General features: G+C 56.2%; 1 protein-coding gene and 1 long non-coding RNA gene across 3 annotated transcripts in view; one reads left to right on the forward strand and one right to left on the reverse strand.

Moving 5' to 3' along the window:
- Nucleotides 1–14,520, reverse strand: part of Aatk (apoptosis associated tyrosine kinase) — a 38,738-nt gene extending 24,218 nt beyond the window's left edge. Inside the window, exon 1 of one of the 2 annotated variants that reach the window (XM_016006240.3) lies at nucleotides 14,020–14,520. Coding sequence is in view for 1 of the 2 variants with exons in the window: in XM_006987705.4 (XP_006987767.1) it covers nucleotides 14,303–14,384 (82 nt within the window). In the remaining variant the exon portion in view is untranslated. The remainder of the gene's footprint in view (nucleotides 1–14,019) is intronic. The other variant, XM_006987705.4, reaches the window with a different exon arrangement.
- Nucleotides 14,521–15,344: 824 nt separating this feature from the next.
- LOC121831560 (uncharacterized) lies at nucleotides 15,345–20,499 on the forward strand. The gene is made up of 3 exons (XR_006075103.2): nucleotides 15,345–15,603; nucleotides 17,885–17,933; nucleotides 18,077–20,499. It is a non-coding gene; the product is annotated as an uncharacterized LOC121831560 (long non-coding RNA).
- The last annotated feature ends 511 nt before the right edge of the window (nucleotides 20,500–21,010 follow it).

Here is a 21,010-nt window from a genome sequence, read left to right on the forward strand (position 1 = left end):
TTCCAGCATGCAGATGACAGGGCTTGGCCACCCACCCACAGATACAGGCGAACACTCTGGAACCTTTGTCCAGCGGTGCCTCAGACAGTTACCTGGCCTGCCCTAGCTCTGCCTGATTTGTGCCAAGGACCAAGTCCACCGTGGCTGTTCTTCGCATCAGAGAATTCTCTGTGGAGGATCCAAGTCCATTCCTTGCAGGCCTGCAGCAGGCCACCTGCCCATTAGACTATCAGTCACGGACCCGAGAGGAGGAGGCCGGCATGGTAGTCTCTGGGGAAAGGCAAGGCTTTCAATATTGGAGTCTCACTTCCTGGCCCTTGGCCTTCAGGGTCTGCAGGAGCTGCTGGTCATCAGGCCTGCCCATGAGCTTCAGGTACAGGGTGAACCCTCAAGCCTGGACACGGTTTGACCACTCTTTCCTATGCAGAGCATGCGTACAGTGAGCACCAGCCAGGCCCGGGGGGTCAAAGCATGCCTCCTCTAGCCACATGCTATCCGCAGGTGCCAGCAGCCACCACAGAAAAAGAAGAGCGTCTTGGAGCTCTGGGGTCCCTTGGAAGTGGCTGGTGACATCTATGTTACCTACCCAGTGACAAGGATCTATCCCTCCAGTGACACAAGACTCCTACCCCCACCCACATGAGGTGAATTACAGGGAGTTGCCCCAGTAACTTAGAACTCCCTGTAATTGAGACAAGACTACCCTCCAATAACAGAGGTCTGTCTTCTTCAGTGACATGAAACTCCCCCACAGCGATGGAGGTTCTCATCTGCAGGGACACAAGGGCCCCCTCCAGGGACACAAGGGTCCCCCCCCAGAGACATAAGGCTCCCCCCCAGGGACACAAGGTCCCCCTCCAGGGACACAAGTTCCCCCTCCAGGGACACAAGGCCCCCCCTCCAGGGACACAAGGGCCCCCTCCAGGGACACAAGGGTCCCCCTCCAGGGACACAAGGCCCCCCTCCAGGGACACAAGGTCCCTCCAGGGACACAAGGCCCCCTCCAGGGACATAAGGCCCACCTCCAGTGACTTGGGTGTCCCCTCCAGGGGCATGGGACCACCCTCAGGTGACATGGGACCCTCATCAATGGTGCAGACCTTCCCCTCCTTTTTGCCTTTTGTGGCCTCAGTAACTAGGGTCCCCTGACATTGACTCAGCCTGGACCACACCCTAAAGTGTTCCTCTAAGTTTCCCCAAAATGTATGTAGATAAACAAAGTGGCAGACAAGAGCTGGAACTCAAGGTGTTGGGGATCCTGTGGTCAGCACCTGGCAAGAGGGTGTCCACATGGTCTCCCTCAGGGCTCGTGGGTGACCCCATGAAGCGCTGCCACAGTCGTGGGTTGTAGGGGACTGGAGGACTGAGGTCAGAACCGCTCACTCAGTGTGCCCACAGGAGGACTGCAAAGGCAGTCGGTCCCAAGTGTCTCCGCCCTCTAAAGAGGAGGAAGGGGTAAGACAGGGCACTTGTCTGTCACGTGACACAGGTTACAATTCATGGGGATCAGACGGGGAACAGATACAATCAGGCTCGACTGTAAAGCAGCACCTGGTGGAGCAATGGCTGTGGAGGCCTCCTACACCTGAACTGTACAGCATGTCTCAGTGGATCACAGAAAAGAGGGGATGTCGGAGGCAGTGCCTGGGGTGAACCCAGGGCCTCACGCATGCCCACTGAGTCCTATACCACTGAGCCACACCTCAGCCCAGCTTCCTCAAGGAAGATGGAATGTTAGAAGTTAAACAAAAAATCACAGAAGCAAAACTTGGATATATATATGTGCAAAGTATGCTTGATTTTCTTTTTTAAAAAAAGACACCTGTAATCCCTCCACTGGAAAGAACCCAACAAGGAGGCTCCCTGGGGTCTGCTGGCCAGCCGGCCTCATCATACTGGTAAGCGCCAGGCTCAGTGAGACCTTGTCTCAGAACTCAGGTCTTGTGCTCATGTTAATCTCTGGCCTCCACATACATGTGTGCACACGTACATGTGCACATAAACATGTACACACATACACAACAGAACAACTGAAAACATTTAACTGAAGTAGCTACCACTGAAGATGTAAAAAGCCGGTGTGGTAGTGCATGTCTGTAATCCTGGCACTTGGGAAACTGAGGCAGGGGAACAGAGGTTTCAAGGCTAGCCTGGCTGCATAGCAAGACCTTGTTTCAGGAAAATGGGATGGTGGTGCACATCAGTGGTAGAGAGCTTGGAAGGTCCCGGGTTCAATCCCCAGCACAAGACTGGAGGGGAGGGGAGAAGGAAATGACAGAGGAGGAGGAGGAAGAGAAGGAGGAAGAGGAGTGGAGAAGTGGAGAGGAAAGGAGGAGAGGAAGCCAAAACTTGCCCAGTTCTGTTCCGTGAACACACATCTTCATCTGGACCAATTGCACCTCAGCACAGTGAAGAGCACACAGCACTGTTTAACTATCAGCAGCAAGAGCTGTGAAGAGAACACTGAGGAGGAAGCATCCAGGTGTGGGCAGTGGCAGGCGCTGGGTGGCCTCATTCCCTGTGCTTTGTGGCAACTGGTGCACTGCATCTAAAACCAGGGTAGGTAAGTTACTTCTCCACCAAGACAGAACTCTTTGTTTGTTTTTTCTTTTTTTTTTTTTTAAGATTTATTTATTTCTTATGTATACAGTGTTCTGTCTGCATGTATGTCTGCTCGCCAGAAGAGGGCACCAGATCTCATTGTGAGCCACCATGTGGTTGCTGGGAATTGAACTCAGAACCTCTGGAAGAGCAGTCAGTGCTCTTAACCGCTGAGACATCTCTCCAGCCCCTTGTTTGTTTGTTTCAAGACAGGGTTTCTCTGTGCAGCCCTGGCTGTCCTGGATCTCACTCTTTAGACCAGGCTGGCCTCAAACTCAGATATCTGCCTGCCTCTGCTTCCTGAGTGCTGGTATTAAAGGTGTGTGCCACCAACACTCCCACCCACTGAAGACCATCAGTCCCTCTTTAAAGAGCCCAAGAATAACATTCAAATCTCCACCTGAGTCTCAGAGTAGCAGTCCGTCTACCCCACCCTACCACATTCAACACCCCAGGTGCTGGTGCCTCAGATGATCTACCCCTCTGCCGCTGGCCAGGGCCCTCAGCCAGGAGTAAAACTAACTCCCATGCTGCTTTTGGGGTCCACAGACTCCAGACCCTGCCCAGCCTTTCTTTGGGCCCAGAACCCGGAGGACCTACCCTCATCACCGGATGAGCCACACTTTCAGGACCGCCACATACGAAGCTCGTGTGGGCTACATGGTACTCTAGGACATTTGCGGTGTCTTAGAGGGCACAGAAGGGCACAATGGGAGAGAGAGTGCCTCTGCCAGCCAGGGTGTGAGCAAACACAGGCATGTTCTCCCTCCCCCCCCTCTCTCACACACACACACACACATTCATAGGCATGTACACACACTCACTCATGAGCCCACAGATAAATGCATGCACACACTGAGAACATTCGTGCAACATACTCACATTCATACATACTCATTAGCTCACACTTGGTCACACCTATGCACACACACACACACACACACTCACATTCATGTCTGCTTACAAGGGCACTCATACGTGTCCTTACACCACACACAGCCACCCTTAAACATGTGCACACACTCATATCTGCATGCACTTATGCACACACTAGTTTATGCACACAAATCACGCATGCATGAGCAATTGCTCATGCTCATGTACACGCTAATGCTGTTTGTACATGCATATGTACACACCCATGCTCACACATAACACTCACAAGCACTTTCATTTACACACACTTGCATTCAAATACCCATGAAAACTCACAGAAACAATGGCTAGGAAGAGAGGATAAATGAATGGGTGGGCTCTCGCCCCCTGGAGCCTGAAGGCCTCAGTTTCCCCAGTCCTGCAAAGGATGCAGTCATGCTGTCTGCTGGCAGTTCACTACTCTGAAGAGTGGTGTTGATGAGGAAGCTGCAGATAAAATGCTTTCTCAGAGCCCCAAATGTTAGATCCAGTTTGGTGCTTCCTCAGTGGGCACTGGAATCTCACACCGTGAAGGCCAGCAAACCACAGAGGCCTAGGAGGGCTCAGAGTAGCCAGGGGTCAGAGTGGCACCGGGATTCTTCTGGGATGATAAGGGTGTTCTAGAACCAGACAGGAGCAGCACCATGCTACCTGACAATAGCCTCAGAGGCAGCGCGTCACTTCCTAACCCTCACTGTGGGTCCTCTGCAGAGAGCAGTATAACCCTGAGGTGGCCTCCTGGGCTAGGGGTTCTTTTCTTTTCTTTCTTTCTTTTTTTTTTTTTTTTTTTTTTTTTGGTTTTTCAAGACTGGGTTTCTCTGTGTAGTTTTGGTGCCTTTCCTGGATCTCATTCTGTAGACCAGGCTAGCCTTGAACTCACAGAGATCCGCCTGGCTCTGCCTCCTGAATGCCACCACCGCCTGGCTGCTAGAGATTCTTATGGCCAGCTCTGCCTTACCCCAATGTCCCCTTGGGGCCCATGTTCCTCCCCAGATCTCCTTCCTGCCCTGCTCCAGTCCCAAGCCTTGTTCTTCACCGCCCGCTCACAGAAGCCACCTAAACCTCCTAGGACAAAGGCCACACTTGTGCAGATACTGTCCCGGGGACTCCCTTCTTGAAGGTACAAAAGTCACCCCTGACCCAGCACTCAGGGTCCATGGCAGTGCCATTGTGGGGTTCCCAGGACAGAGCATCCCTGACCCTGTCAATGCAGCTAGGCTCCAGCCTGTCTCCACCTGGAGATGGGACACAGGGGCTCCCGGCATCTGAGGACCCCGGCACCAGCCCCACTCTCACGTGTGATGCGAAGGGGTTGCAAACAGGAAGAGAGCTGCACAGTCGGAGCAGGCACAAGACTGAGCCTGGGGGCCCCGGCAGCAGGCATCCCGGGTGTCCAGGACAGGGACAGGGACAGTGTCTGTCCCAGAAGCCCCTTCCTGCTGCAGTGTAGTGGAGGTCGGGGGTCCCAGGCAGAGGAGAAAGGAGGAGGAAAGTCTTTCCCCCAGGTGGGACATAGTTCCTGCTCGGGAGGAGACACAGAAGCCAGTTCAGCAGCCTGAGCCTAGGCCCCTGGCACCACTGCGTCCTCTTACAGAGACGGCTGTTTGGTTCCTGGTTCTCCATCCTCATGGCCACCCAGGATTCAGGTCCTCTCCATAGGACACCCAGGATTCAGGTCCTCTCCATAGGACACCCAGGATTCAGGTCCTCTCCATCCTCATGGCCACCCAGGATTCAGGTCCTCTCCATAGGACACCCAGGATTCAGGTCCTCTCCATCCTCATGGCCACCCAGGATTCAGGTCCTCTCCACAGGACACCCCAGGCCCAGAGCACAGGTGCTCAGAATGTTCCCACAGCTTCATGGGCCCTTCCTAGGTTCACATTCTGCCCTGAACACCAATAGGGGGAAACTGAGGCAGGAGTAGCAAGGCATAGCAGTCCCCCAGCAGGTAAGATAGCATTTGAGGGCACTATGAGAGAAGACTGTGCCCTCAAAGGCCAAAGACTTAACACTGTCCACCCAGTACCTCCCCAGCCTTCTCAGCCCCAGCACACAAGGCAGGTACAGGCCCTCACATGGAATGCTGGGGTGTGTGCAAGGATGCTGGGTGGGGAGCTGGAGTTACTGTACAGCCTCTCCCAAATAGCCAACACTGTGCCCAATGGCTACAAAGTAGCTGCAGCCACTCGCCAAATGAGGTGCAAATAAGCACAAAGTATCCTTGGGCCAGAGCCCACCTGCCCCAGGACTGCCCCTCTGCAGACAGACCTGCTCCCCTCCAGGCATTCCAAGGACACCTTCCACAGCCCTGTCTGGTGAGGAGGGCCTGCAGGAGGCAGGTACAGCTTGGCAGGGCTAAGGGGACAGCTGGTTGGCAGGTGGATACAAGAAAAAGACTACATGAATGCCTGACCTGGTTCATTATTTCCAGATCAGCTCTAGGAGGGCAGGTCATTCGTGAGACCCATGTTGGCGCCCTCTCTGTCATCCATGTGAACATGGAAAATTACAGAATTTTATATATAAATTCTATATAAATTATAGAGGCCTAAGAGAGCAGTTAGGGATGGGGGCGTGGAAGGCTTCTGGGGGGAACACACACTCCTCTAGCCTCACACTTGCAGTCAAATGCATAGACACATACGCACTTACACAGATACACATGTGTACCCAACAGCTACACACATGTTCACCCACCCTCATCCCTGGGTCATCATGCGCTTGTGCTCAAATACATGTACACATGTTTACAGTCCTTCATGCATACACAGGCACACAGCACCTAAAAGTACATGTTCCCCATGTACATGTACTCTAACAGACATACAGGTGTGCACATGTGCTCATATGAGCACTCACCCGCAGGAGATCTCCTCAAGGGTGAGTGCTCACACATGTATTCTCATCCTAAGGTCCCCATGAAGCACGCACTGGGGGTCAGCATTGTCACCTCTGCTTTGGGGCTGAATACAGCATTCACTCTTTACAGCGCCCCCCAGGACCCCTAGCATTCTCCTGCAAGACCCCAATGCCTGCCCTCCTGGACTCTCCCTCCAGAGGTCACCTTGGAGTCAAGTCTACCAAGAGGACGGTGAACAGAAGGAAATTCCACAGCATGATGCTCACAGGTGACGTCACCTCCACGGACACGTGTCAAAGCTAGAGCAAGTCTGGTCTCCAAGCCCCTCACCCCTTTCTCTAGCTTCTCAGGACCCTCCCCAGGCAGGTCCAAAGGTGGAGTAGTTATTCAGCATATCCCTGTTCCCCACATCTGAGAAACCCTTGACAGCCAGCCGGCTCAGGTGACTTGGTGAGAGTGACAAGGTCAGAGTCACACAAGGTCCCCATAGCTCCCTTCCCAAGCTAGTCTCCGTTCCACACACGGTCTCTTCCTTCCACAAGGACACGCTTCAGCCTCCTGACACACACCCCTTGGCCTGATTTGCTGGTCATCTTGGGGCCCCCGCGCCCCACCCCGCCCCGCCCATTTCTCACACACACATGAGATGCCCAACCCAAGCAAGAAACCCAGCTAGACTGACAAGCACACAGACCACCCTGGCTTTGGCTGTGTTTTGACAGGACTTGTAGGGAAAATAAAACAGATGGACAAGGCAGTTCCCGCTCCTGAACAGCTGCCACAGTGCCACCCTCTGTAACAGGAGGCCCTCGGTAGAGAACGAGGCGGCTCCATGTCGATGGGCTGGGCAGGAGAAGGCCTACATGGCAGAACAGGCCTAAGGGCAGAAGTGGGTCATCCCTTCCTGTCATCCACCCTCAGGAGCCAGGAAGTGCCTGCCACTCAGCAGTGACTAGTGAGTGCCAAAAGGATTCCAGGCAGCTTCGGGATAAACAATGGCCTGTACCCAGTGGTGCCCAGAAGTGGTGAATTGAGTGGTCAACGTGGCTCACTAGAGCAAAGAGGGTGAGTGCCAGGGCCCAGAGCAAAGACTCCCACCCTGCCTTCCAGTGAACTGCAGTCACCAGAAGAGCACCATGGCAGGGAAGAGGACAGGCTGTCACCACACACACGACTAAGGGGGCAAACCTACAGACGGGTTCCCAGAGCAACCAAGAAAGGGTTTGTGAGTGCACACAGGGCCACAGGATAGGCCAGCTGACCCCCACGCAGCTCCGGAGGGGCCTCAGTGCCTCAGTGACCAGGGACGGGCATGCCAGGCCACAGCGCTCCCGGGACGGGACCTTCTGTAGGGTTAGGGAAGCCACACAGCAGTGTCAGGGCAGCCCCTGTGGTATGTGCTCATCAGAAACAGACCGAGGAGACCAGGAGGCATGGGACATGGGTCTGCGCCATCGTGAGATGGATAGGGCGGCAGGGTGGTGAGAGAAAATGGCCATCCGGGTGTTTGGTGATTATTAAGGAGACAACATGTTCCCAAACGGACTGTAGTAAAGACTGCACAACTCTAAAAATACTGTCATGAATTCCATGCTCTCACAGATGAGTGTATGGTATGCAAATTAAGTCACAGTAAAGGGGAGGGAGGGGCTAGAAGGTGTAGGTGGAGCAGGCTAGCAGAGGTAGGGAGAGGGCAGAAAGAGGGGAGGGAGGGAGGGAGAGAAGAAATGAAGGAAGTGGGGGGTGCCTTTCCAAAATGCTCACAGGAACACCATGAGGGACAGCCCAAAGCTGGACAGACCCGAGCGCTTACCTCCAGAGCAGATGCCTCTGATGTTCCTAAGGCGTGGTGACACACCACGGCCTGCAGAGGCCTGGGGCAGCCATAAGGTGGCTCTGTGGGACAGGACCAAGGGGGCTGCCAGGACCCGGAGGATGGTCACATGGGTGTGTCCAACCGGAGCAAAGTCACAGACCTCACAAACACCTAAGCGTGTGTGCACCACTTAGCAATCGATGTGGGACTCAAGGAAATCCCACACATGGTGTCCCACGAACAGCCCCATGTCTCCAGTTAACAAATCAAAGAGATTTGACTGCTGATGAGAAACACTGACAAGAACTCCTCTTGCCTAGGTCAGCCCACCCAGGTACCCTTGCCGCGGCCCGGAACAAAGCACAAGCTGCAGGATTGGCCAGGCGCCGTGGGAAGGGAAAGCACTGGGTACTGGCCATTTCAGGGCCAGCCATGCAGCTCAGGAACGGGTTCCTGACGGATGCACACGTTCCTAGGATCCCTCCTAAGTGCCACAGAGTGGAGGAGAGGCTTAGGAAATAAGGTACGTGGGACGCCAGAAGCCCCAGAGAGCGAAGGACTCTATTTCAGCCTTGCAAGACTCAGGACAGCAGAGTGTCCACAGATGCCCCACGGACCTCAAAGCTCAGTCTCAGAGCCCAGCCTGGGATGCTGGCTCCCCATCCCATCAGACTCACAAAGCAGGCAGGTGATCCCTACAGGAAGGCCATGGCTAGCTGGTCAGGGCTACCTGATGTCATGTGCCCAAGTCGGTAAACCAGTGACCAGAAGGGACCTTCCCAGGGACCTTGGTGGGTAAGTACTGCTGGACTCTGCCCCTTAGTAAGAAGGAGTGACTCATGCAAGCCTTGGGGTGGTGGTAGAGACAAAGGGAAGGCATGGCCATCCCCATTGTGAAAGGCACCTACTTCATCTCATCTACCTGTGACAGGTGACCCTGGCTGCCCAGCCCACCCACTATAGAGGCCTCGCCCACTCTGGAGACTGCTCGTGACCTCTGGTAGGGTCCTTGCTGGATCAGAGTTCTGATGAAGAGTGCGTCCTCCCCCACCCTGGGCTGACAGGGACAGGGCGGCCCTCCCAGAATCCCCACATACCGGCTCTGGCGAGGCTCCTATGAGGTTCCAGCTTTTGCTCCACCCACGGTGGCCTTCTCAAGAGCTCTAAACCACACCCCACTCTCGTGTCCCAGCCCCCTGACCCTAGCTCTGGCCCTGGCCCTGACGGAAGCAGGCAGGGGATGCCACGTGACCTTGCCTCCTGTGACAGTCCTCAGGCAGCGGTCCACCCAGACAGTCAGCCTGGGAACTGGCTGCGGCCTCGGCCACTGCTCTCATTTCCTCTGCCGGCTTCCTGAGCTGGGGGTGGGGAGGCCACGGCTGGTCCCACTGCCTCTGGTCCTCTGTGACAGGCAGGCAGGGCCCACACTCCAGGGACCAGAAAGCAGGGCCCCAACAGACACTATGACCCAGATTATCACGAGACAAGAATAAGGGGTAACATGGGCGTCTCTCCACCATAGACATGGCATTCGGCCTACCTGGGAACAAGACAGCAGGACAGGACCATCGTCCTTTGGACAGTAAGAGAGGGTCCCCTGATGATGGTCTGCATCAGTCTTTCCTCCAGGTGACCCTAATCCCTGTCCCAAGAGCCATGAGAAGAAGGCAGGAGGTCACAGTCCCAGGAGGAGGGCCTGGCAGAGGACTGGGCACAGTCCACCCTCAGGAAGTACTCCGTGAGGTCAGGACGGGGGTCAGAGACGACAAGGACGTTACTCACCAGGACTCGCCGTGTATATGCAGACACGTGGCCAGCTGCAGATTTGCCAGCTGCTGCCTCGACCCCAGACCTGAGTGGGTACTACACCTAAATTCTTTGGCTGCCTGGGCGAAGCTCCCCAGGCTGGCGAGAACGGCCCTTTCCTGGCCCAGTTTGGCAGAGGTGGGTGGTTCGGGCCTCGCTGGCTCTTCCAGCTTCGGGCCCAGGCAGCCCTCTGCTTGAACCCCTTCGCTCATTTCCAGTTCCTCTCCCCGCACCCTACCCTGTCTCCTGCCACCTCTGTGTCCTCCTAGCGGGACATCTGCCACCGGATTTAGGGTTCACCCCACCCTGAGGTCCTGGGGGACAGAGACCTGGTGACACCTCTCAAGTGAGCACACACTTGCAGAACCCTCGAGATGGAACAGTGGTGCTCAGGCAAAGAACCCCGTGGCCTGGAGAGCAGGAGCTCACACCCACAAGAATCCCCACAGAGGTGTGCACACAGGTACATGTGTGCGGGTACACACTTGGACATAGACAGGCCTGTGCCCTGCCAGCCTGAACATACCTGCCTCATTCGCCATGTGGGAGGTGCATGTTGCAGGTATTTTTATCTCTGTCTGTGTGTGCCACACATGTGCAGGAGCCTGAATACCTGAGGGTGTTGGGGGGAATGGCAGAAGCTCCACATGTCCCCTGCCCCGGGTTTCTACGACTACTCTGGTGGTCCCACTGGGTTGCTCCCAGAGAAGCGGCCTGTATGTAGCCACTGCCAGCCAGGCCACATGGGACCCTGCTGAGGCACCTCTCAGCCTGGTCACCTGTAACCTACAGGCTTTGATGATTCATCAAAATGAGGTCATACTGAGGTAGGGTCTGCCTTAAATCCAGGCCCTAAACTTCTTGCCACTGGGCCCAGAGACAGGGTGACAAGCCAGAGGCGGCATGCTAGTTGCTCTACCCTAGGTTCCGCTGCTGTGAAGGCCTGGCCAGTGGTGCCTTCAACCAGGTCCAGTGATGTTCAGGTTTGTCACTCAGTGAGTCACAACTTTCCATATTCCAAGTACATCTGTGAGCCAGCGTCTAGTACTCCTGGGGACTCCCTGGCTCATTGCCAGGGCCGCCTTTGGCCCAAGCCCCAAGCACACCCATCCATGCGCCACTCAGACCAAGCTCTTCTTCACACTCACCATAATCCCAGGAAGGCCAGCCCTGTACCCTGCCACATGTGGACACCAAGGGAGCAACACCCCAGAAAGGCACAGCCAGGCTCTTCTTAGGAAGCCAACATGGGTGAGGACTTGAGCAGGGACCGGGACTGAGGGCTGGAGACAGTGAGCAGTGGGGCGCAGCGCAGGGTGAGTGGGCAACAGCGGACGGTGCAGTGGGACAGCCATGCGTCCTCCGAGCTTCTGGGAGCGGCCCGTACGGCTGCCAGCTCCATACCCTACCTGCCTCAGGCAGGACCCTGGCAGAGGCCACCTTGACCAGCCTTGCCTGGTGGTCATCCTTGCTCAGTGTTCCATGCTGCACGGCCACATGACCACCTTACAGATAAGCAAACTGAGGACCAGAGAGGGCAGACAGCAGGCAGTGAGCAAATAGTAGAGAGGGGCTAGGGCTCCCCCACCCCAGCATGCGAGGCAGCCCCAAGGTATCCTTGGAGTGCAGATTCCTCCACGGGAGGTCCGAGTGAAGACCTCTTTGGATCCCCACACCACTGCTGGTGGCACCAGGAACAGCACCAGGCCCAGCGACCATAATGCCCCGACTGAGGCCTGGCCGATTTTAGCTCCCTTAGCTGTACCCGGCACGCTGAAGAGGAGAGTGAGAAATAAGGTCAATCCCCTGCCTCAATGAGAGATGACTACCATTCACTCAAGGTCATCAGCTCCTGCTCCTTCCAGCTGCTCTTGTCCTCCATGGAAACCTGTCACTCTTATTTCTTGACTTTCATGCTCTGTCTACCTGCAGAGGGACCTCGGAGAGGTTGAAAAAATGGCCCAAGACCACACAGCAAAGAGGCCACTGGGCCAAGTCTGCCAAGAAATCCTTCATGATCTCCTACATCCTGGATGCCAGAGAACAGGGCACAGAGTCAGACTTCACAGCAGGCCCTTCTGAGTGCTTGTCTGGTCATGACACCCCACAGTTATGTTCACCCAGCACCCTGTCCTGTCCAGTGTGGCTGTGGTGGCCAGGGGCCCAGCATGCTAACAGCCTCAACCTCAAACTCATCTTCCAGTCCTATAATGCTCGAAGCCCTGGCCATAGGTGCAAGGGCTTGTCCTGAGGACTGTCGGGGAGCCCTGGGCAACCCATAAACACGCCCTTCAACCGCTGCAAATATGAACCTCTCTTTGAGTTTTGGTGGCTCTAACATGGACAACCTGAGAGAGACCTTCTCTCCCTATTACGAAGATAGAGAGAAGCCATTTAGCTTCCACAGGCGCAGGGGCCTTTAGACACCAGTCTGCCCATACCTCCTCACCCCCACAAATGGCTCACCAGGTACCTCCACCAAACCAGACCTGGACATAGGCATCACCTTTCCATTTTACAGATGGGGAAACAGAAGCCCAGGGAAGCAAAGACAGACACAGGGACCCTGATGGGAGACAGTGGGCCTTGAGCATAGGTTTAGTGGGAGGACAGTGACCCATCTTTCCTCTCCAGCACACACAGGGCCAGGGCTTGTTACCCCAGGAAGGTCCCCCTATCACCACTATCCAAACTCTCGGGGTAGTAAAGGCGTAATGTCCACAGGCATACAGCTCTCAGGAGACCTCCCCTGCCTACACTTCCCCCTAGATCATTACACCAACACACTGTAATTATACTGATCCACTGCACCAGAGCTCAAGAGCTGCCGAGTCCTGCCGTTTCTCCACGGTGGGGGAAGGGTGCTCCTGTCCTGGATATCCTGGAGGAAAAGGGTGATAAACCACCAGGGCAGGTCTGAGCCCGGAGACACCATGACCACAGGAGAGGCAGGGGGGTGCAGGGATTCCTCCCTACTGTGAGCAGTCTAGGCCCCACCCCTACCCCAGCATCTCCAAGGCCACCTGTCTGTAGTCTGAAGTAGCCTTCCACAGGATGGGCCAAGTGCTGGGTAAGGTTTGCCATGGGGGGACATTCTGGAGCCCTGATGCTGGCCCCTGGACATCCATCTGTCCCTAAAGGTGGTCTAGGCCTGAGGCTGCTTCACAAGGCCACCTCCACTCCTGCCCTGGGTTTTGTGGGTCACTGACATTGCCGCTAGGTTCTGTGCCTTTGGTCGGATGGTGAAATGGTGACCTCCAAGCCCCTTGGGTCACCCAGGAAGTCATTTCTGAGCAAGGGACACTTATAGCCCTAAGCCCAGTAGACAGCTCCTATCAGCTCCCTCCCTAGGAGCAAATGCCTTCAGATCCAGCCCTGCCCAGGGGACTCAGTGCATCACGGCACACACTGGCCCCACTCCAGGAGGGAGACCCAGGAGAGCCATCACGTGTGAGCCAGGCTTTGTTTGGGCTGTGCAGCCCAAGCCAAAGCCCCAGGGACATGTGGGTGGGATTCTAGGCTCCTGGACAGAGGTTCTTTCCCTCCCACTCAGGACAATGAAACAGAATCAGGGTTAGAAACAGCTGCCCTAGCTCCCTCTGCCCACACAGAAGTCCACCCTGGTCAGGCAGCCGGGGTGGTAAACACATTACCCCTGTGTCCACTCGCCAGGTGGAGCAAGAGGTCCACCCCCAGGTCCTGTGCAGACAGCTTGTCAGCACCACCTCGCTAGAGGGGGATCTCAGGTGGGCTCAGGTTAGCGGTCTTCATCGGCCCCCACACCCACCACAAGCTGCCGCGGTGGGGGTGGGGGACTGGCTGGACAGGGATTTGTAGAAAACAGCGCCAGGTTTGGGAAGGGGCCTTCCACACCAAAACATGGATCAGCAAGCTCCCACAGCGGCCCTGGGCTCCTGCCCTGCCTTGCGGATCACCCCTCACCTCCCCAGGGCCCTGAGTCCTGGCAACCTCTCTCCGGGACACCTGGGGCCAGCACGGGCCCTCCTGTCCCAGTTACCTGTGCCAGGGAGGCATCCAAAGAGACAGGGGCTGATGCTGCCAGCCAGAGCTGAAGGGGCCGGCTGTGCAGGGTCTGGCCCCACGGCCTGCCCACCTCCGGAGACCTGTAGTGGGTCCTCGCCGGTCCCTGTTCTTCTGCGGGGACTCAGGGCGGAGAAAGGGTTAATTTCCAGGCAAAATGGGAAACCGTGGCTCCAGCAGCATCATGTCGGCAGTGAGAAGACAGGTGGGGGGGCAGCCGCAGCCGCAAGGCCGCCTCCGAGGGCGCCGCGCGGACTCACCCGGGTCGAAGTGGGAGCTGAAGGCGAAGCTGGGGTTGAAGAAGGACGACGACATGGCCAGGGCCGGCAGCGCGATGGGCATCCCCGGGGCCGGCGTTGCGCTCAGGCTCAGAATGCTCGCGGCCTGGGCCGGCGTCCCGGCATCATCGCCCAGCGGCCTCCGCAGGTGCGGAGCGCACGGCCCCCGCTCCTAGCGCCCCCAGCCACCGCCGCAGCGCGGGCACCGGTGGGGGCGGCGACAGACGAGGCGCCTCCGCCCGCCGCCGCGGCGCCGCGGGGCTCCGGCTGGTGCAGTCCGAAAACACGCGGGAGCGCGCGCGAGGTGGGGGGGACGGAGTGGGAGGGGGGATGGAGGAGGGGGCACGGGGGTTGGGGGGTACGGAGCCGGGACAAAGCAGGGAAGGGGCACGCAGGTCGTGGACAATGGGGAAAGAGAAGGGGGCACAGAAGCAGGGGGCTATGGGGTGAGGAGATGAGGACTTGAGGGCACAGAGGCTGGGGCGCGGAGGTTGGGGACACGGAGTGGGGAACCGAGGCCGAGGAGGAGCGCGTAGGTCGTGGGACTCTAAGTGATGGGGAGGGGGCACGGAAGCCGGGACTACGGGGGTAGGCAGGATGAAGACTGAGGAGCGCGGAGCAGGGGCTGGGAGTGCGCAGACGGTGGGGCTACGGAGGAGAGGGATGGAGGCTGGGGGGCACAGGGACTTGGGAAAGGGTAGGGGACAGAGGCAGAAGGAAGGGCATACAGGCTCCGGGACACCAAAGGGTGTAGGATGAGGAGAGGGTACGAGGCTGGTGCTTCGGTAGCTGTGGAACACAGCGTGGAGACACAAGCCTAGAAGGGACACGCAGGTCCCAGCAGACTGAGGGTGTGGGCGGGGGAAGGGGTATGAAGGCCTCGGCTACCGGGATGGAGACCGGAGGGCTCAGAGAGGGGAGAGACACCGAGGCTGTGAGACATGGCGTGTTGAGATGGAGACAGTGGGGGCACCGAGGCTGTGGGGATCCGAAGGGGTCGGCACGGAAGTGGGGGGGCGTTGGAGGAGGGAGCCAGATGGATGAGGGTGATGAAGGCCAGGGGGCACCCAGGAAGGGAGCTGTGACAGAGGCGGGAGGCATGAAGGTCGGAGGTCGGAGGTCTCAGGGGCCTGAGATGGAGATCCAGCCCTGGATGAGGGAGCGACAGACTGGAAGGCTGCCAGGCATAGTCGCTGTGGGCGTCTCGAGGTCACTGAGGTCGTGGGGATTGTCACAGAGGCCAAGAATCATGGAGGAGGTTGCGGACAGGAGTGGACATGGAGGTGCGGAGCTGGGGTCCTGCTGAGTAGCGGAGGGTGCACGGAGATAGATGGGGGACCCAGGAGCTTGGGGACACGGGGTCACTCTCAGGTTTCGGGGGTAGCTTGTCGGGAGGTGCTTGCACTGGTGGAGGCGGAGGGGAAGCTGCTTTTGTATTAACCGCCTGCGGCTGTGCCATGCTGCGACGGACAGCCGCCCCCACCGGCACAGAACAGCCAGGGCGCTTGGAGCGGGCGGCGGCGCCCGCACGGACGCTGCTGTGCCCTGCGCCCCTCCTCCTCCCGCCGCAGCGCCATCTTGCAGCGTTGCGACGCAGCTGCGGGCCTGGCGGCGGCTAGGCAGGCGGAGGCAGGCAGAGGGGCTGTCACCTGCAGCTCCGGGGTCCTAGACAGCCACACCGCTGTCACTCATTCATTCTTGGGCTAGTTACAGAGCCCCTCGGGGCCCGCAGTTGGAAAGCAAGGGGACTGTGCTGGCTGGAGGGGCCCTGCTGGCGGGAGGACCTGAAAGCCTCAGGGAGAGGCGGTGTTTGAAGAGGGTCTGCAGCGACAGGAACAGAATGGTTAGGTCAGCAGAGTCGGAGGTATCAGGGCCTGCCCTGGTTTTTCCAACGTGGCCCTTGTGAAATTTGGGGTGGTCATCTCTGCCCATGCTGTCAGCAGCAGTGACCCAACCCAGCTCAGCTGGAGGGCCAGTGGGCTTTGGGTTGGCCTCGAGTTCATGGCTGGCCAGGTATTAGAGAACTCTGAGTTTCCAATCCTCTGGGAGCCCCATGCATGGAAAGGGTGGTCTGGCACTCCTGGGGATCCAATGCCCACTGGTCCATGAACCAGCTTCTTCCCATCCTGGGGTGCAGGGGAGTGGGTGGGAGAAGGAACAAAAAGCACCTGTAGGTGGGAGGAGGCTGAGGTGAGGTTCCCCATACCCTTCAGTGTATAGACACTGATGTTGGAGAACATTCTGTAATTCTGCCCCATGCAAGGGGTGATGGGTAGCGTAGGGGCCGTCCCTGGAAGCAGCAGCTGACTTCAAGGGCGTGGCCTGGCAGGGGCCACGTTTATGGAGGAGGTGGCCCATCTAGGAACTGAGGCATCGTGGAGGCCCTGGAGAGGAAGGCTGGATTGTGTGAGAGGAAGTTGGAGGGTGAGAGGCTAGACCTAGAAAAGAGGGAGGTAATGAGGCACCCACCTCAGAGAAAAATTGGGGTGGGGGCCCCAACATCTGGCCGTCATGTCCAGGTGTAGAGGACTAGATAAGGGTTACGTCACACAGTGCAGTCAGACTTGAAACACTGACGTGCTGCATGGATGGGCTGAACCACAAACACAGGCTGCTCACTGAGGAGGCCAGTCAGCAGGCTGCAGAGGCTGCGATTCTGTTTACAGGAACGGATGTCCAGAGCAGCACCGTCCGCAGAGACCAGCCGCAGATGGGGATTGCCGGAATCCCTGGGGAGGGGAAGTGTGGGGTGACCACAAGGTCCTTGTGGGGGTGATAAAAAATGTTCTGGAATTGGGTAAAAGTGACATTATGAGCCCAGTGAATATACAGAACAGCACGAGCCGATCAGAGGCAGCGGCGGCAACAAAGCCTTACTGAATCGTCAGCTTTAAAAAAGATACTACGTTTATTTACCGTGTGTATACCACATGGGTATGCGTGTTATGGCACATGCGTACAGGTCAGAGAACAGCTTTTGGGGGGTTTCTGGGATCAAACTTGGGTCAGCAGGACCAGGGTCAAGTGCCTTTACCCACTGAGTCATCTGGCCATCCCTGAATTAGACTTTAAAATGTAAGTGTTCAAGCTGAGCAGTGGGGACACACACTTTTAATCTCAGCATTCAGAAGGTAGTTCCCTGAGTTCAAGGCCAGCCTGGTCTAGAGAGTGAGCTCCAGCATTGCCAGGGCTACACAGAGAAACCCTGTCTGGGAAAACAAAACAATAAAGTGCTCTTTGTGTATTCTTGAAACAGGGTTTCAGGTAGCCCAGGCTGGAGCTAATGTTAACCTTCTTTTCATTTTATTTAATTAATTGTATTATTTATTTGTTTGTTTGTTTGTTTGTTTGTTTGTTCGTTGGTTTTTCAAGACAGGGTTTCTCTGTATAACTTTGGTGCTGTCCTGGAACTCGCTCTGTAAACCAGGCTGGCCTCGAACTTGGAGATCTACTTGCCTCTGCGAGTGCTGGGATTAAAGTTGTGCACCACCACCACCACCACCACTGCCTCCGCCACCACCTGGCTTGACCTTGAACTTCTGATCCTTGTGCCTTTACTTCTAGAAATGCTGGGATTACAGCCAATCACATCACGTCACCCAGCACAATGGCGGTGAGTCTGAAGGTTTTTGACATCTCAATAAAGCTGTAGGAACCTAGTAATCGAGTAATTGTGTCTCAATGCAGCATTCTAAAAGAGTCCATTTTTATGTTAAAGAACCAAAAACAAGACAAGTAAAATATTCCATTTTTTAGTAACTGCAAGAACAGAGAGGCAGCTGAGCCCCTGGAGCCCCAGACCACAGCCATCAACCAGGATCTATCTTACACCTGCGTGCTGGCCATTCTGAGCAGAGACACAGGCTAGAGACACAGCCTGGGAAGCCTGGCGCTCTCAGTCACCTCTCCAGGCCTTCCAGACCCCACGGCCAATCACAGTGAAGAAGAAGAATGTCCTTTCCTAGCATAGGATCCAAACCTTCCTGCATCCTGCCTTCTTCCTGCCCTGGGGTTGCTCCAACAGAGTCCCCTGTGGCTGGCTGAGACCAGGGTGCTCAGGGAGGAGGCATGGTCGGAGAAAGAAGGCATGAAGAAGGAGCGTGGGGAAGCACGTGTCCCGGAAGTGTCCTGGGGCTGCCAGAGCAGAAGGACACAAATGGTGGCTTGAAACCACGGGACTCATCTTTCCAAGTCTGGACTGAGGTGTCAGGAGGGCCACAAGGGCTTCTGGCCAGGGTCCTTCCTGTTCTCCTGGGATGCAGGTGTCCCTTGTTCAGCTGGAGATCTCAGTGTGATGCCACCTTCTGCCTCCACGGAGACACGATGTTCTGTGTATACACTCTTACAAAGCCAACAGTCACTGGTTTAGAGAGTACCTCAGGCTGATCTCTCTCTCTCTCTCTCTCTCTCTCTCTCTCTCTCTCTCTCTCTCTCTCTCTCTCTCTCTGTGTGTGTGTGTGTGTGTGTGTGTGTGTGTGTGTGTGTGTGTGTGTGAGAGAGAGAGAGAGAGAGAGAGAGAGAGAGAGAGAGAGAGAAGTGTAACGGTTCTGAGGATCAAAATCCAGAGCCTTTTGCTTTCTACGCACTCTAAACATTTATGGGGTTGGGGATTTATCTCAGTGGTAGAGCACTTGCCTAGCAAGCGCAAGGCCCTGGGTTCAGTCCTCAGTTCTGGAAAAACAAAACAAAACAAAACATTTAAACCCCAACACACTAGCATTTCAGCGTGGTTGCTAGGCTCCCTTGAGTCAGCAGACAAACCTGTGTGCTGGATACCACAGTGGACATCCAGGGGTACCCCTGCCTGGAAGGTCCACACCTTACCATGGGCACCAGGCACATCCCTAACTCAACCAGTGAACCTCCTGGGAGCACAGAGAGAAACTGAGGCACTGCAGCATGTACATAGCAAGATGAAGCCAGGCCTGGGATTCCAGCCCAATGCTGACGTCATGAGCCATAGCCTCTGTGGAGAATGAGTGGGATACCAGAGTAACCATTGCACTCAGATTGTCCCTGTCTTTGGGGAGGGGACCGTCTTTTCCCAACATGCTCAGAGACAGCGCCCAGCCCTGGAAAAGGCCCCACTCACCACAGGTGTGCTCAAGAAGCTGGTGCCTTGGCCAAAGAGCCAGCAGAGGGCAGGGGCAGCCGGGCAAAGGGGCAAAGATGCCTGGCCCCTCCAGGAAGGAAAAGCTCTTGCTCAGAGCTCAGAGCTAGTCAGGAGCCATCCCACTCTCCCCCAGAGGGCAAACCAGGTCTAAGACTGGGGGGACTTGAGGGCTCTGTCTTTTCATAAAAAACGGCTCCCTAGAAAGAGCTCGTTCCCCTTCCAATATGTACAGGGCAGGCTGCTGGGGACACTGGTGTTGGGGAGGCAGGCTGCACCTGCTGCTGCTCCAGGAGAGAGGGTATACAGTGTGAGCTCCATAACAGCCTCCCCAGGGGGACAGGGAAATAATAGTGTGGTGTCCCCACAGCTGTGAAGTGGTTCCTGTGGGTCTTGTAGGCCAAGGCCAGGGCAGCAACAGAAACAGCAGCTTCAACAGAAGTGAAACTAGAGAGGCCCATAGGAGACAAACCATGAGGGCCAGGCATGGTGGCGAATGAACGCCTTTAATCCCAGCAGAGGCAGGCGGATCTGAGTTCAAGGCCAGCCTGGTCTACAGAGTGAGTTCCAGGACAGCCAGGGCTACACAGAGAAACCCTGTCTTGAAAAACCAGAGGGGGGGGGGGCGGTGGAGTCTATCAACTGAGCAATGCTAGTTCTAGGAACCTTGAAGAACTGGTGATCCCTGCCTCTCGCCTCCCTTCTCTGAGATCATCTCCTCTCTGGCACCCTTGGCCAGGCCAGGTGCTGCCCCCCAGCATCCAGGGGGTACTTGTTTCTTTGACTTTCGCTTTACTGAAAACATCAACTCGTGCATTGTCAGACGGCACTAAGAAGACAGAGGCTGGAGGATTGCTGCAATTTCAAGGTGAGCCTGGTCTACAGAGGACATAGCAAGACTGTCTCACGTAACAAGAACAAATAAGGAGTGGGGGTGATTCAGTTGGTGAAGTGTTTGCCTGGCATGCATAAGGACCCCGGTCCCATCCCCAGTGCTTTGTGAATCAAGCATGGTGGTGCACACAGGCCAGCCTAACTTAGAATAAAATAATAAAAGAAAATAAAACCATCCCTTCCCACTCCGAATAATATGTGCTGAAATCCACATAACCTAAAATTGACCACCTTAAGGCAGAGAGACCAGTAGTATGTATACATTCAGGTCACTGTGGGACCATCACCACTGCCCACTACAGAGCAGTCCTCTCATCCCAGAAGGAAACTGTCCCCAGCAAACACCCGCAGCCCATCCTCCTCCCCAGCCCCAAGCAGCTGTGATCCCGGCTCTGTCCCTGTGGATTCGCCTGTTCTGGACATGACTTAAAAATAGAGTCCTATAGCGTGTCGTGTTTCCTGTCTGGCTCTTTCACTCAGCACGGAATTCCCGAGGCTCTTTCCCATGGTGGTTTTAATGGCAGACTGACTCCTTCCACGGCTGGGCTGGGCTGCGTTGGTTTGTGTGTACCAGAGGCAGCTGCTGCTGCCTGGGGAGGACTAGCCTGCAAATATGACCAAGGCAGTGGAAGTCCTTGTGAGACAGACGCAGGAGTGACAGCTCCGTACAAGGTGACACAGTAGAG

The sequence above is a fragment of the Peromyscus maniculatus genome, chromosome 8 (genome assembly GCF_049852395.1).
Source record: "Peromyscus maniculatus bairdii isolate BWxNUB_F1_BW_parent chromosome 8, HU_Pman_BW_mat_3.1, whole genome shotgun sequence".
Lineage (NCBI taxonomy): Eukaryota > Metazoa > Chordata > Mammalia > Rodentia > Cricetidae > Peromyscus > Peromyscus maniculatus.